Source organism: Pararge aegeria, chromosome 27, assembly GCF_905163445.1.
Source record: "Pararge aegeria chromosome 27, ilParAegt1.1, whole genome shotgun sequence".
Taxonomy (NCBI): domain Eukaryota; kingdom Metazoa; phylum Arthropoda; class Insecta; order Lepidoptera; family Nymphalidae; genus Pararge; species Pararge aegeria.
Genome location: NC_053206.1, coordinates 3,628,979 through 3,647,014, shown reverse-complemented (window position 1 = coordinate 3,647,014; position 18,036 = coordinate 3,628,979). Strand labels below are relative to the sequence as shown.

General features: G+C 36.7%; 1 protein-coding gene across 5 annotated transcripts in view; it reads right to left on the bottom strand.

Moving 5' to 3' along the window:
• Positions 1–18,036, bottom strand: part of LOC120635687 — a 73,488-nt gene that overhangs the window by 54,184 nt on the left and 1,268 nt on the right. For 4 of the 5 annotated variants that reach the window (XM_039906795.1, XM_039906796.1, XM_039906792.1 and 1 more), the window contains exons 2-6: positions 15,500–15,605; positions 14,807–14,974; positions 11,682–11,754; positions 10,821–10,942; positions 227–287 (exon numbers count right to left, since the gene is read on the bottom strand). In XM_039906795.1, coding sequence (XP_039762729.1) covers positions 227–287; positions 10,821–10,942; positions 11,682–11,754; positions 14,807–14,974; positions 15,500–15,603 — 528 coding nt within the window. In that variant the 5' untranslated portion in view covers positions 15,604–15,605. Of the gene's footprint in view, positions 1–226; positions 288–2,435; positions 2,693–10,820; positions 10,943–11,681; positions 11,755–14,806; positions 14,975–15,499; positions 15,606–18,036 lie in introns of those variants that run through there. The other variant, XM_039906794.1, reaches the window with a different exon arrangement.

Below are 18,036 nucleotides of genomic sequence, written 5' to 3'. Positions count from 1 at the left end.
ATAATATGTGTTTAATTTTGCCCAAACTGTGGTTGGAGATAGAGGACAGAACTCCTCAGTGGAAAGCAGCAAACCCCTCATTTAAGGCTTAGCGATACTACATACTTAAATTTGATTTAGATCTACAACTAAATTTAATGCCACACCAAAAAGTAAAATCAAACGCAGACAAAGTTGCGGGCAACAGCTAGTAATTTATAATTAAAAGTATTACGTTAAGCCTTACATTATCATCATGAATACTCCCATGATCGTTGATTCCATCATTAGTGATATCCCCATGCTTCCTGCAACAAAGAAAATAATTCATTAAATTATGTGACTCGTACTGAATCTACAGGAAACTAGTTCTCCAGACACAAGTGTGATTACATGTGAAATTACAGCGGTATTTCTTTTGGATTCAGTATTGAGACTATAAAAAGGTTAACCGGTGCAAGTTCAGCTGCAAGATTGCAGCCACAATTTTTTTATACTTTTTTGAATAAACAGGATTGAGGAAAAAAAAAGAAAAGGTTTAGTAGCTAGCTAAACCTTTTCTTTTTTTTCCATTAAATTGGTATCATTGCAGAAACAGGCAACCTATATAGGGAAACAAAAGTTGAAGATGGCACCAGCAAGTCTAGCATAGGACAATTAGCTCAACAGGGAAAAATAAGTTAAAATTTATCTTCTCCTACAGATTTATCAACTCTCAGACCATTGGCGCATAGATGGAAATAATATCCAAATAATATACATCTAAATATCATAAAACTTCTCCTATTCCATGTGCCCGTAGTTTTTTAGATGTACATGTTAATTATATCCCCTGCAGGAAAGTTAATCAAAATCAGGTCACATGCTTAGAGAGAAATGGTAGGAAAATGGACAAAAAGCCTATGCAATAGTGTGAAATTACAACAAACAACAATTGCATAGCCAAGACCAACCTATGAACCTATGAATCTTTTATCTAAAACCTCTTTGTGTACTAGCCATCCTTCCAGACTGCACATTTCCCATGACTTCAGTAAAAAGGGCTGTCCAATCAGTACAACAAACATAGCCAGGAGAAAAAATTTGTATCAATTATCTCCACTGACAAGGGATAAAATTGACTTGTGTACCTGCTAAAGCACTGAACCATTATTTGTATATTATTTCTTAGTACCTTTGCTCTGAGAGTGGCGCAAACTGTGGCAGAAGATAAAACTTTTTGGGCTTTCCCTGTGGAATAAAATGTCTCCTGCACAGCGCTGGGATATAATTGTCTCCAGCACGGCTAGTATGGGCAGGAGACAATTATATCCCTGGGGAATGGATATAAATTTATCTTCTCCCACAGCTTTATCAACTCTCAGAGGTGCACCAGTGCTCTGTGTGGAAATAATATCCAAATAACATATGTGTATTAATAAACAGTGGTAAACTTCTCCTATTCCATGTTGCAGTGATTTAACAGGTGGTCACGTAAATTATATCCCTTGTCACAGGATATAATCGGGGGATATAATTTTAATCTCCCGCCCGTGCAAGCCCTGCTGCCATGTTAGTTGAACTGTTTTAGTTTACTTGTACATTTGTGATGGCAATTCTTGTATGAAATTTCTATATTGTACAAAGCATTTTGTACATAGTAAGTGTTCAAAAGGGCATTTGGTATGTAATGTCAACATGATCATTTGGATACACATTTTTTCTGGATATAGGTAGGTTGAAGGGTAGGAGATGATATTTATATTCATTCATCAGTATCAACCCATCACCAGACCACTGTGGGACACGAGTCTCCTGCGGGACACGAGTCTCCTGCGGGACACGAGTCTCCTGTCAGAATGAGAGGTCTAGGCTGTAGCCTACCGCGCTGGCCAGTTGTGGATTGGTAGATATCGCACTTGAGAACATTATTTATTTATTTATTCACAAGACACACCAGCAATTAATTGTAACTACATTCATAAAAAAAAAAAATTGTGTGTAATTACAAATTCTGTGTAGTGCCATTACAATAATCAATTATAGGTGTATACACCATTATTATGGAAAACTCTCAGAAGTGCCGGTTTCCTCATGTTTTCACCGCTTCATCATCCACGTGAAATTTTTAAAGGTTCTTTCGATTATATTCACGGCTTTAAACTTAGCACGGTACTCAAATTTCGGTGTTTATAAACTGAGAATGGTGACTTGGTAGATCAAATTGCATGTCCAGCATTATATAACATAAATAAGCCGCGTTTAATATCGTGTTTTCATTACTACCCTTTTGTTTAGCAATAAAAACAACCGCCATTTCAAACTTTTACAATGCTGATTCCATAAAAGTACCTTTATATAAATGGCACAAACACTTTATATAAATTACTACAACGTCGTAAATGACTAGACAATGTCAAACCACAAGTTGTGCCTACGGTTCATTTGATATGAAACAACTTGGAAAATCAACTTACGAATTCTCCATGGTGGTTTGCATTGACGAAAAGTACTTATTTAGCAGCATTGTTTGCCTGGCGTCAAGTTCACGATATTTAAACGCGACACTCTTTCCTTTTTTAACCAATCAACTCACAATAGTCACTAATCAATCTACTTATACGCAGAAAATTATAGAAATAATACGATTTTTCTAACTAATAACGTGTAGCGGTCAACCCAAATTTTAAAAGTAAGCACAAGTTTATCTCTTTAAGCGCTGCACAATTCGATTTGTTAGACAATAATTTTGTTGTATTCGTATAAAGCGCTGTAAGCGTCTAGAGAACATAATAACCAATGCCATGATTGGCGGATATTTGACAGATAAAACGATTGCACGAATTGTGTTCGTTCCAAAACGGAATTTTTGTCAATTGTGACATAATCTTTTCAGACTACAAACAAAATATATCGTAGAAGTAGAAAATAAGCAAACTTTTCATTTTATTTGTAATCCCCGGGAATTTCGATACTTTTTGATACTATATCCTTGCTAGGGTAATCGCATACTGCAAAATATTAATGTACGGTCACTGACGTAATAAGAAATGGACGGCGGGTGGCATACATAATTTTCGAATAAAGTTTTCCGAAGTAACATAAACTTGTATAGATATTTAAATATATAAAAACATTACGATTAGAATCATATTCCATCATATCATTACTGATAATTTTTCCTTGCAGCAATCTCATCACATTATGCAGCTTCGACTGGGCTAATTCTATAAATTCACATTGAACATAAATGTATTTTACGAGTTGCTTTTGGGGTTTTCTGGGGGAAATTCAAATATCGTGCTTTGGTTTAATCTATGTGTTAATGAAAACCGATATAATACTTCATAGGCTTTTTATCTCAATTCACTTATTTATGGAAATATTTTTTTAATTTTTAGACTCAAGCTAAATTATTTAAAGAAATCGATTATTTATTTTAGTGGGATCGAGGAAAAATCGATTTAAGGTAAATACCTAATACCTAACAAAAGTCAGTCCGGCATAAGAATCAAAAATGCGAGGCAGTTTATAAATTAAAAAACTAATAATTACGCAACTCTATATATACTCTCTTGATTTATGTGTATATCTCTGTGACTACTTTTTTCTTTGGTGTATTCTCATTCTGCGTATGGATGTCATAAACTTATCAATTGTAGCTCCAATGAGGGTGGCGGTTCCGGTTAAGATTTAAACAAACCTTCAATTAAATTAAAAAAACAAGGGCTGACCTGAGTATCAACTATGCCATAATACGAAGTACAACAATACCATTAAACGAAGTAGTTGATGAATTAATAACGATGTCGTAAAGAAATTCTAATATAGCTCCGATGTGACGTCAGACGTGGCTGGCGTGTTATAACTCAATTAAATTAAAAAAAAAAAAAAAAAAAAAAACTTAGCAACAATTAATCAGATAAGCTAACCAACAATCGAGGCGGTTAAATAAATAAACAGAACCCGTAAATACAATTAAAACACAAAACAAAAACAAATAATACCTAAAAACAATGTTATTTGATAAATAAATAGAACCTATCATTACAATTTAAAAGACAAAAAAACAAAAAAAAAATCTAACAAAAATAGGCCCGTCCTAGGAATCGAACATCCCGATCATCAAACAAGGCGGTTCATAAATAAATAAACAACCCTTCAATACAATTTAAGAGAAAAAAAAAAGTACCCAGCAACAATTGGCCCGAACTAGGATTCGAACATCCTGACCATCACAAAAAAAAAAAAAACCTGGCAACAATTGGCCTCGGATTCGAACGTACTCGCCAACAAATGAGATGATTATAAATAAAAAAACACAACCCTTCAATAGAATTTAAGGGGAATAAAATTACGCACCTATAATGGCTGCTCGCAGACGTCCGCCTCAAAAGTTGGCCGGAATCGAAAAGGCCGATTTAAAATCTAGAGCTCATGCTCAGTACATCCAAGATGCTGTATTGATTTATACGCCCGGGACTGTGGGGAAGGGGGTTTGTTTGTATTGACATTGAAGCGGGAGTAATCTCCCGTCTGTGTGGGGTGGCGTATTATTAGCTGGTTTTCCTTTAATTGGTATAAAATTAAATTTCCGAGCGATACATTTTTAACCGACAAAAGAAAGGAGGAGATTTTTAAGTCCGGGGAAGTACTACCGCCCTGCATATTTCTGCCGCTAAGCATAAATAAATAAATACAATCCTTCAATAAAATTTAACGAAAGAAAAAAAAATTACGCACCTATAATGGCTGCCACGGCGTGCAGACGTCACCCTCGAATGGTGGCCGGAATCGAAAAGGCCGATTGATAGAATCTAGTGCTCATGCTCAGTATCCTAGATGCTGTATTGATTTATACGCCCGGACAAAGTGTGGAAGGGGGGGGGGGGGGGGGTCGACGTCGAAGCGGGAGCAATCTCCCGTCTAGGGGGGAGGTGGAGGTACGTATATTGGTGTATAATTTAATTTCCGCGCGATACGGTTTAACCGACTACAAAGAAGACCAGAGAAAACTGCCCGTTTCGTTGCTACAAGAACTTTTGTATAACATTAAAGTAATGAACAGTGGATAAAGTGGTTTTTCACCTAACGCCCAAATGAATTTTAAATATATGGCTTAGCCATTTGGTTTGACTTTCACTATTTTTAGACCAATGTTTAGCATAGCCCTTATGAAAATGATCATAATTCACTAGTGGTGCGATCAATACGATTGTTCTAACTGAATTAATTCGCATTGCCGCCATATTGAAAAGAAAACCAAATGGCGGACGAGCACTTTAGCCACATTATTCAAAAAAAAACACTCAAAAACATCGATTGTAATTAAATTCGCGTGGCCGCCATTTTGAAAGGATAAGCAAATGGCGGACGGTTAGCTGCGCATACATAATATACAAAAGACCTTTCATCAAGATTGGTGCAGGGGTAATAGTAAATCGCATGGCATCGCATTTTTAATACTGGTACCTACCTATAGTATTTAAAACTATACGCATAAATTATAGCCTAGAAAAGGGTGGATTTTCCCTCAACGGGGATGACGTCTTAATATAATAAAAACCTTTAAAATAATGGAAAGAAAAATATAAAAATAAATACTATCGGAAAAAAAAGAAAGCAAAATAAAAAAAAGCGAGAGCCTTTTGCCTATACTAATAAGTATTCTTAGTTTTTCACAAACGACGCAATCATCATATTATGCACCCATTCCCGGCACCCCCACTACAGGGCACGGGTCTCCTCCCACAATGAAGAGGGGTTAAGGCCGTAGTCCGCCACGCTGGCCCTGTGCGGATTGGTGGCTTCCGCACACCTTTGAGAACAGTATGGCGAACTCTCAGGCATGAAGGTTTCCTTACGATGTTTTCCTTCACCGTTGAAGTAGATGATATTTTTAATTGATTAAAACGCGCCTAACTAGACGGCCGATTGGCGCGGTGGGCAGCGATTTGCTTTTCGAGTCCAAGGCCGTTGGTTCGATTTCCACAAATGTTTGTTTGTCCTGCCTCCACGCCCTAATTAAGAAACCAATACATTTGTCTTTTGAGTAGAACAGGCTACTTTTTATCCCAAAAAAAAAAACTGTTCCCACGGGGCATGTAAGCAAAAGCGAATGAACGCGGATAACAGCTAATCTATACACATATAATAAAATTGGAGTGTCTGTATGTAATATTAAAGTTTTTAGTAGATGTTCAAATAAATTCAAAATTCATTTATTTATTTCAAGTAGGCCTGATATAAGCATTTTTGAAACGTCAAGTATGTCTGTGTGTAGTGATTCTACCACCGTTTCGGAAGGCAGATTCTACCGAGAAGAAGCCGGCAAGAAACTCAGCAGTTTTTTTCCTATATCAACTATTTACATTTTCATGTTCAATGAATATATATACGGTACAATGTACATACACCAAAATAACATTGTTTACAATTTTTGTCCGTCTGTTTGTTTCGCCTAATCTCTGAAATGGCTGGACCGATTATGACGGGACTTTTATTGGCAGGTAGCTGGTGTAATAAGAATAACTAAAGCTATGTTTATTTTAGAAAAACTCTTCTATATCAACGTGAGATTAAAACCTAAACAAAACGTAATTGGAAAAGTTAAATTTAAAAACTACACCCGAATTATTTTATCATGAATCTTAAAACTTAAAAACCTGTTTTGTAAACAAAGACAAACGCGGACGAAGACGTGGGCTTGTAAATAATATAATACACACCCTCCACTTGGTGACCGGGCACGTATCCGAAGAGACGTCAACACGGTAGGGCGGCCGCGAACGAAATGACCGAGTCTATGTAGAAGCACAGCCTCCGCTGCTCATGTCCGGTAACCAAGGTGATGGATGTATTGATTTTGTTCTATAACGGGAATTTGCGTGGGTTGGCAACGGGGGGGGAATGATCCGCCACTCAAGGGTCCTGGAAAGGGGGTTGGGAGGTTGTCGCTTTCATAATATCCCCCGAATCACGTAGATGGAACAGGATTGTGATTTTTCCAGAAACTTCGTCGCAGGTTAAATCTAGGACTCTATGGAATAATGGAATGGTTTGGATAGGGTTAGTCTTTGATATACGCAAAACCAGACATATCTGCACGATGAATAAACGACGTAGATGGAATCCCTAGGGGGATGGGTAAAGACAAATTCCATATCTGTCGTGGTTTAGGAGCCAAAAAAATTGGATTAGTAAACTCATTTTCAACGTGTAATTTAAAAATGGAACGATCTTTTTATCCGAGATATGGTTACCTCAACTTATTATGGGTGTTCTTTAAATTTCGAACTAGCTTGCAAATAGAAAGCTTTTTAGTCAAAAAAAAATGTGTGAGCTGTCACGGGACGCCTTTTCGATGTGAAACATCGAAATTGTTTTGTGTTGTTTTTTTTTTATTTATTTTACGGCCATGGATTCAACTCCTTTAAGGCCTTTTTGTATAAGTTATATGCATAAAACTGACGGCCGACTGGCGCAGTGGGCAGCGACCCTGTTTTCTGAGTCCAAGGCCGTGGGTTCGATTCCCACAACTGGAAAATGTTTGTGTGATGAGCAATAAGTGTTTTTCAGTGTCTGGGTGTTTATATTTATTTTCTAAGTATTTATGTATATATAATTCATAAAAATATTCATCAGTCATCTTAGTACCCATAACACAAGCTATGCTTACTTTGGGGCTAGGTGGCGATGTGTGTATTGTCGTAGTATATTTATTTATTTATTATTTTTATTTATAAAAGAAGGGATTACAACAGGAGCCAGATGTGGTTTACTGAAAAGATAAAGCATACAATCGTAGTGTGATTTTGCTTTCTTTGTAGGAGGCTGGCTGCACACTTTCAAATCCTGGATTATCGCTGTCAGACATATTTTATCGTCAGAAATATTATTTTAAGTAAAACACAGGTTATCCTCACATGTTTAACGTAGTAAACAACACTGTACACAAAACTACGTATGGACAGTAATAGTACATATAGGAACGGCGTGTATTGCCACGCCAACAATCAGGTTTACCTTCGCCTATAAATGTTTCATATAAAAAAAAAAAAAAAACAAATTAACACTTTATCGCGGGAAAATTATTGATGTCAGTTGTTCGACATTGATTGTTCGAGAAAAAAAAAAAAAAAAAAAAAAAAAAAAGTTACTATCATCTTATTATATATACTGATGCTTCAAAGCTGTCTCCAGAAGGTTGTGTTGGTGCTGCATGTTGGGTTCCTGTTTATAGAATTGTTTTAAAATTTAAATGCCCTCCCGAGTCTTCTGTGTTTACCGGAGAGGCCATTGCTCTTTTGGAAGCAATCCTGTTTGCACTGTCCCATAACGTACAACAGACGGTTATTCTGACTGACTCTTTAAGCTGTTTAATGTCTATTAAAGAAAACCCCTTTCGCAGCAAATCACGATTTCCCATTATCTTAAAAATCCGGAAGGCTCTGCTCTCTTGCAATCAAAAAGGACTATTCATCTTACTGGTTTGGATTCCAAGCCACTCAGGTATTCCAGGAAACGAGACTGCTGACTCATGTGCCAAAACAGCTGTTGAGTCAGGTTCTCTAGATCATTTTAAAAATTCATCGCAGGACCTATGTACTCTTGCCAAAACATATATGGAAACAGCCTGGAAAATTTTTTGGAATGATTCCAAATTGGTTAAGGGTAAGTTTTACGCTACCATCCAACAAAACATACCAAGACAACCCTGGTTTGGTCACTCTCGGAGTACAAATCGCTGGACTTCATCCACAATTTCCCGATTGCGTCTTGGTCATGCTAGCACACCTGTACATCTGGCCAAACTCCGGATAAGGGACAACTCCATCTGTGAGTGTGGCTTGGATGAGGGCACTATAACTCATATTATTTTTAACTGTCCCAAACTTACCTATCCCCTCTATGACGTTCTTCCTCCCAAAGTCCCCCGTCCTTTGAGTGTTAAATGTTTTTTAATGTTTGTTTTCAGTCCTTATTGTAGATTTTTATGTAAATATATAGTAAGTAATAAAATTAAAGTATAATGTACAAAAAATATCCGTGTTAGATATATATGCATGTGTTGTCTGTGCTGCCTTAGGTTAAAGAGCTAACTAGCTAATAACAACTATTTCTTGGTACAAATTCAAAATTAACTTTTCATTAGTTTCACCGATCAATCTCCTTCGTGCCTTCTTCATCTACAAGACATTGGCGAAGTACCTTGTGCCCAGTTGGCACAGACAAAAGCCATAAACAAGAATTGAATTGAATTGAAAAAAGTTATTGTGCCTACTAGACAAAATGAATTCAAATCACTGACCTAATATGAAATAGACTTCGGGTCAGCGCTCAAAAACATCCGAACTAAATGGGTATTAAAACGCAAAAACGGTATAAATTTCGCGCCAGTCTTCTTTCGACAATCGCTCGAAATGGTCGAAGCTGCGTAAGGTAATTTTTTTAGCACTCCTCCCAGTAGAAGCTGCGTAAGTTGATTTTATAGAACTCCTCGTAGTCGAAGCTGCGTAAGTTGATTTTATAGAACTCCTCGTAGTCGAAGCTGCGTAAGGTGATTTTATAAAAGTTCTCCCAGTAGAAGCTGCGTAAGGTGATTTTATAGAACTCCTCGTAGTCGAAGCTGCGTAAGTTGATTTTATAGAACTCCTCCTAGTCGAAGCTGCGTAAGGTGATTTTATAAAAGTTCTCCCAGTAGAAGCTGCGTAACGAGATTTTATAGAACTCCTCGTAGTCGAAGCTGCGTAAGTTGATTTTATAGAACTCCTCCTAGTCGAAGCTGCGTAAGGTGATTTTATAAAAGTTCTCCCAGTAGAAGCTGCGTAAGGTGATTTTATAAAAGTTCTCCCAGTAGAAGCTGCGTAAGGTTATTTTATAGAACTCCTCGTAGTCGAAGCTGCGTAAGGTGTTTTTTTTAGAACTTCTCCCAGTCGAAGCTGCGTAAGGTGGTACATTGTCGAAAGCAAAAATTATCCGTGATGCTATCTTTGGTGATATATGATTCAAACTGAAAAATTTTAAATTATCTAATTTCTATACATGTACTAGCGGACCCCAACGCTATCTGTCGTGCTAATTTGTGAATCTAAACCATCCAAGGTGCCAACCGATTTGAATAAATTTTTGGTATACGTTTACCAAAAATTCATTCAAATCGGTCCAGCCGTCTAGTAGGAGTTCATTGACATACACACGCACACAAGAAATATATATATAATTTATATAACGTTTTTCGTAAATTTTGCATGTTACCCGCTGTCCAATTCATATTACGTCAGTGGTTCAAGGGAATAAATGTTTGAGAAAAGCACCATACGAGGCCCAACTATGCAATGATGGACTTACGTGTACACGTTTGTCCAACAATTCCGGTTTTTCTGGTCGCTGCAGTATTGTAGTACTAAATATTACAATAGAAAAGTGGCGTGCACAGGAATTTGGACCAGCGTAAGTATAAAGGGGTAAAATTATTTTTAAATTTAAAAATAAAACCGACTTCAACATTCGCCCAGGAACTAAAAAACAAAAAAAAAATTTGTTCCTTTGTGTACATTATTGTTGATTTTTTAATAAAAGCTCGACCTATTTCCATAAAATTAAAATGGGACCACCTGGCAAGTATGCCCTGCAGAGCAAAAAAAAGAATTTTTCAAATCGGTTCAGGCGTCTTTGAGTAATCCGGTAACATACATAAAAAAAAAGATTCCGACGAATTGAGAACCTCCTCCTTTTTGAAGTCTGTTAAAAAAGGCATAAAATGGCAAAATCCTCCTCCGTTGCCATTTATATGAAAATTTAAGGGTAGGCAGCGCTTTTGTGCAACTACGAAGTGCACACCACTGCATTAGAGTACTCACATGCTGTGACGATCTCGACTGCTGACGCTGCCGTTATCGTTCCGGTGGGAGTAACTCCCAGAATCTTGGCCATAGTTGTTGTACCTTCTCTCCTTTTGCTGGGACTGCGGTGCGTCGTTCTTCTGTTAACAAATAGGTATTCGGTGCAATGTCTTAAGTTACGGGGCGCCGGGTTAAATCCCGAGTAACATCATTATCGGCCGATTGGCGCAGTGGGCAGCGACCCCGCTTTCTGAGTGGCTTTCCAAGGCCGTGGGTTCGATTCTCACAACTGGAAAATATTCGTGTGATGAACATGAATGTTTTTCAGTGTCTGGGTGTTTATCTATAAATTATAAGTATTTATGTATATTATTCATCAGTTATCATAGTACCCATAACACAAGCTACGCTTACTTTGGGACTATGGGCAGATCAGAATACAGTTTCCAGCACCTGTTCAATAGTGTTCTCATAAGTAATACAGGGTGATTCCTAATGAAATATACTTATACAGCCTTTCAACATTATTTCGTAATTCGGTTGCACTTTGTATATTTTCTGCCCCAAATTAAGGATGCGGAGTTTGCTTCACTCGGTATTATAGATGCAATACTGCTACTCACTTGAATATCTAAATCTGGATCCAACTTTAAAAAAAGAAATTTCCAGTTGTGAAACGTCAAGTCAGTGTGTTTGTAGTGACTCTACCACCGGTTCGGAAGGCAGATTCCACCGAGAAGAGTAGCCAAGAAACTTAGCAGATTGCTCTTTTTCAACATCATTTTAAACTTTACAATGAAAAAACTTTTATATATTTTTTGTTTTTTTCAAAAAAACCTTTTGAAGCAATAAATTCAAATATTTGTATCTCTGTCTCACCTTATGAGCTAAACATATGCTAAATCTGAGTGGTTCTGTTTTATTCAGTTTCATCATTGCCAACTTCGCTTCACTGTAACAAATTAAAAGAGGATAATTTAAGAGAAATAACAATATTACTAGTTAATATTTCTACACTTGTATGCAATGAATAAATGAATCAATGCATGAATGAATGAATTCAATATTAGTGCACACCACAAAAAGTACATAAAAAAAAGAAAAGTATAACGAAACAACGTATACAATTAGGCAGTTTTATCGCTTCATAGCGATTTCTTCCAGGCAATTAATGGCGAAGAAAACAAACACAGAATACTTAGGTGGTGCATATATAAATAAATATATATAAAACAAAATTTGTAACTAAAGAAAAAAAAATTAATAAGTAACTACCAACATATGTTGCATTACTGGGAAACTGTTATTTAAGTATTGCCACTAGGTAGCGCTCATGGGATATAATCTTACCCAGTATGGTAAATAGATGGCGCTGTTTCGTTTCCATGCAAATCCTAGTTAACATCCTAAGGCACCCGAACACCCTATATCATTAGTTCCAGAGACACTCGAATGTCACATGTGAGGCTTCGAAACAAATGTAACACTCGCTCTTTTTGTAACAATACTGGGAAACAGTATTTCCTCGTCATGTCACTAGGTGATGCTCTACGGATATACTGTTTCCCAGCATAGTAAATAGATGGCGCTGTTTCGTTTCCATGCAAATCGTAGTTAACTTCCACAGGCACCCTGAACACCCTATATTATTAGATCCAGAGAGACTCTTATGTCACATGTGAAGCTCTGTGTCAAATTTAACACGGGCTCTCCTTGTTACAATACTAGAAAACAATTTTTTCCCGTTCTGTCACTTGGTGGCGCTCTTCGGATATACTGTTTCCCAGTACAGTAACTAGATGGCGGTCCTTTGATTCCATACAAATCGTAAATAACTTCCACAGGCTCACTGAACACACTATATTATTAGTTCCAGAGACACTCGAATGTCACATGTGAGGCTTCGAAACAAATTTAACACACACTATTTTTGCTACAATACTAGGAAACAGTATTTCCCCGTCTTGTCACTAGATGGCGCTCTTCGGATATACTGTTTCCCAGTATAGTAATTAGATGGTGGTGTTTCGATTATATACAATGTAATGTACAATATGTTACATTTGATACGAAGCGTCACATGTGACACTCATATGTAACATGTTAACGCTTCGAATCAACTCATTCTGACGGCCGATTGGCGCAGTAGGCAGCGACCCTGCTTTCTGAGTACAAGACCGTGGTTTCGATTCCCACAACTTGTGTGATGAGCATGAATGTTTGTCAGTGTCTCGGTGTTTATATGTATATTCTATGTATTTATGTATATTATTCTTAAAAAATATTCATCAGTCGTCTTAATACCCATAACACAAGCTACACTTACTTTGGGGCTAGATGGCGGTGTGTGTATTGTCGTAGTATATTTATTTGTCGTAGTATATTTTTTTACATGTGGCGCTTCAAATGGGAATCGAAATTTGAACTATAATTTTCAAACGGTTCGATTACAGTTGATTAACTGCTAAATAGCATACGATTCCAACCTTCTGGCTGATGTTCAATCAAATTGAGGCAAAAAAAACCGATTAAATTAAAGTTCAACACCTTTAAACTTTCGCACGCCTAATAAACGAAGCGTTGTGATGGGTATTACTGTCAGTTTACGCACACCAAGTGATTCTTCAACTTAAAATGTGTTAGCAATTTCAAATATAATTAGTGTCTGTCAATGTGCCTCATGAAATAATAAGTGTAACCACTTAGGTTAAAGAACTAACTAGCTAATCACAACTATTTCTTGGTACATATTCAAAATTAACTTTTCATTAGTTTCACCTCTCCTTCGTGCCTTCTTCATCTACAAGACATTGGCGAAGTACCTTGTGCCCAGTTGGCACAGACAAAAGCCATAAACAAGAATTGAATTGAATTGAAGTGTAACCACGTCAATATACCCTTGTTGCATACGTTTCATGACGTACATTGACAGGTAGTGATACCGATTTGTGTATAGTTACATACTGATGAGACTTGTTAGCATTGAATGATTGAGGCGGACGGCAGAGTATTATTCCAAATTACCCTTCTGATCCTACAAATGTAACTTTTTTATTTTTTATTGCTTTTATAAATGAATATAAATAGACAAATGTTGAGAAAAAACACTATTTTTAACACTTTTAAATCTCTTTTTATTATTTAAACTAATTAAAAATTTGGTTAAAAAAGTTCAGTCTTGACGTCCGTGTGTCTGTATGTGCGGATCCCGTATCTTGTGGTCACGATAACGAGCGAAATACTTCACTTATTTTACTTTTTTATAGGCTTCAGTATTTTGAGGAATAGAAGCCTATTACTTTTCACGGCATAATTAGATGTAGTTTAATTATTATTTACAAATAATCTCAATTTTATTGTAATGAATGAGATTATGAGGCGTGCACTTTTGGATTGTCCAACAATTTTTGATAGGTTTTCGACTCGTCTGAACCTATCGACGTTCTTCAAATGGTTATTGTTTATGCTGAGAACGTGAGTTTTTTTTTTGATGCAAATAAATATGCCATCTTTTGTACATGTTCGCTCAAATTGATTTAATGTTGGTCAATTAAAATCGAACCGTTTGAATATATACACACCGGTAAACTCAGAAGGAAGAAATAGGTACTCGGAGTTCGCTCCAGATAACGCTAAAATTCCCACAACTGGCAAATGTTTGTGTGATGAACATGAATGTTTTTCAGTGTCAGGGTGTTAATATGTATTATTCAGTAAGTATTTATGTATAATTCATAAAAATATTCATCAGGCATCTTAGTACCCATAACACAAGCTACGCTTACTTTGGGGCTAGGTGGCGATTTGTGTATTGTCGTAGTATATTTACAAATTAAAACAATTGCATAAAATGTGATGTTCAGTTGTTTTCTTAATTTGAAAATATTTCTTTTTAAATTAAATGACGTATAAACCAGCCAGCAACCTTATATGATAACGTTTTTTTTTGTGTTCCGCTAAATATGCCGGTGTGTGTATAGCGTTAATAGTATCAGTTATAATACCTGGGAGTTTCGTATGTTATAAGGGCAAATCTCTTATGAGGATCCTTGCTGAAGTAAACTTTCTGGATGTTCCCGTAGGCTGCGAACGCGGTGCGAAGTCCTTCCTCGTTTATAGCTTTGGTTATGTTTTTAACGTATAGCTTGCAGTGGTCTAGCTGCACACCGCCACTGTGTAAAAGAGATCAATCATCATGTCTCCACCCAAAATCCCGTAAAAAGGCCGTAGTCCACAACGCTTGCACCTTTTTTTTTTTATTCCTCTACAAAATAGCCCTTGACTGCAATCTCACGGTGAGTGATGATGCAGTCTAAGATTGTAGCGGGCTAACCTGTTAGGGAGTATGGTAGTCATACCCCTGATCGATTTCTACGCGACATCGCACCGGAACTTTTAATCTCTTAGCGGCACGTCTTTGTCAGTAGGGTGGTAACTAGCCACGGCCAAAGCCTCCCGCCAGACCAGACCAGAGACAATCCGTAAATTATAAATTCCCAAGTTGCCCCTATCGGGGATGGAACCTGGGACCTGCTACTTAAATTCACAGAGCTCACCGTTGCGACTTTTATCGCCATACATTTTTTAGGTGAGCTCAAACATTTTCTGCGAGATTTCAAGGGGGGAGCCACTGGATTGTTGTTGAGATAATAAGGAATATGTTTGACGAGTGGAAACTTTAAGTATGTGCCGCATACCTGTTTATGTCGTCGTCTGGATATTGCGCGTCGTACGTATTGTCGTAGTCATCTCTCATGGAGTCCCAGCCGTGGGACTGGTTGAAGCGGCCTCGTGACATCATCTCTGTAGAGGCAAAATGAGACGGGTTTAGGCCGTAGAACAAACAACACGCTGGCCAGGTGCGGATTGCAAGTGATATTTTAATTGCTTAGTTAAAAACGCACATAGCTCCGTAAAGTAAATGAGTCCCGGGGGTCCTTCCGAAAAGCCGAAATCCTAACCACTAAGCTACCAGCGCAGCTTTACTAACTCGTAATCCATACTTCCCTGCTATCCCTACTAATATTATAAATGACAATGTAAGTTTGTTTGTTACGCTATCACGCAAGAACTACTAAACCGATCCTCATGAAACTTTGTACACATATTCTTGGAAGTGTTAGAAGTAGGATACTTTTTATTCCGACACCATAACTCCGACAAATTATAAACGATTTAAATCATTATTTTTGTACTATAGAGGTTATAATATGTGTTTAATTTTGCCCAAACTGTGGTTGGAAATAGAGGACAGAACTCCTCAGCGGACAGCAGCAAACCCCTCATTTAAGGCTTAGCGCTACTGAATACTTTAATGTTTTTTTAGATCTACAACTAAATTTAATGCCACATCAAAAATCTAAATCAAACGCAGACGAAGTCGCGGGCAACAGCAATAACAGGGTTATTTATATTAACAAGAATGAATAAATTATGCGTATGTATTAAAAAGGAATTGACATGCCAGTTCTATATAGCTACAGATCCAATAACTGAAATCCATACACCTAAAACTAACTATCTACCTAAAAACTATTTTTCTGCCGTGTTATAGCATTAAATGCTCAGCAAAGACTAGACTGGACTTCTTCGCGCATGTCCTAGAAGTAAGCAGGCGCGCTTGTATCGATCGCATGGTAGCCGAGAGCTACAGACAGACGACATCGACTTTGCAGATTACGTGTAAATGATTACGTGTGAATGATTACGCGTAGATGAAAACCGAAATATTACTTCACAGTATGGAGGGTAGAGGTAAGGAGAGTCATCTTATATGGGAGAAAAGTTGAAAAAGTGTCCAGTGTATGCGCTAAATAACAGTTCAAAAATCCTCCACAATGGCGCTGGTGGATGCACAAGGTATGGTATGAATGTAGCAATCGTAGATGAATTGAAGTATGCCGAGTTAAAAAACTTAATGTCATTATCGACTAAAGTAGTTAATTATTGAGAATTTCAACAACTTACGTTGTACAAAATATTGTGGTAAATATAACCTTACTTCCTTGTATCTCCATACTTCCTTGCTTATTTTTCAAGCCTACTCTAACAATATTTATATTTGGCGCTTCTTTTAAGAGTTACCTTGATGCAAATGTGGCGCCATCCTAATTTAATACATTTTGACGACACTTTTTCATATACACAGATGACTCTCCTTACCTCTACCCTCCATACTTCACAGGCTTCAGAAATTAGAGGTACATTATTTACTGTCTCTGAATTCTCTGTGAAACCCAGTTATCCTCAAAGTTCTGTTAAGCCGATAACATAAACGATTTCAACGTCTGAAATCTGAGTTTATAAATATAGGACTTTAATACAAACTTCCAACCGCTATTTCACCCCTTCAGTAGGGTAATTTCTCAAAACCGTTTTGTTAGCTGACACCAACCTCCTAGAAGGCAGCTACCTTTTAAATTTCCAGTTTGTAGGCTTTATAGTTCCTGAGATATTGTGATGAATTAGTGAGTCAGTGGGTTTCGCATTTATAATATATAGAATTCACTAAAATATTAATACTCAAAATTAATTTATTTCAAATAGGCCTAGGACCTTAGGTAGTTTCGTGTTTAAAATCGATACCAAAGCAATCGTGTTTTGTTGTATGTAGTAGAAATGTAGGTAGCAGGCACATAAAATTCAAAAAAAAAATCAAAATTCATTTATTTCAAGTAGGCCTAATATAAGCACTTTTGAAACGTCAAGTCTGTCTGTTTGTCGTGACTCTACCACCGGTTCGGAAGGCAGATTCTACTGAGAAGAAGCTGTCAAGAAACTCATCAGTTGCTCTTTTCCAAAATCAGCTATGTATTTACATTTAACATTTTAACATTCATTTTTCTATCTTGTGAGAGATGAAAGCGAAGTTGGATGCTTGTCATTATTGTTTTTAAACACAGAGAAAATTTTTTAATACCTTTAAAGATTTTTAAAAATATATTTCATGAATTTATAGTAAACTTCAAAGTCCAAAGATGTTGATATGCTTTGTTGATAAACAAACTCATTTATAAAATGAGGTAGAGAATTTTAACACTTCTATTTTAATTTTCTTAACCATCCATAGCAAATATGATATTGATGTAATCATAGTGCTCAAGCACTCAAGAAAAAAGAACATAAAAACAACAGCAAAAGCAGAGATTGTTTTACTATGAGGTACATACATTTTTTTAATATATGTTTATGTATATATATATATATATATATATATATATATATGTATATATAT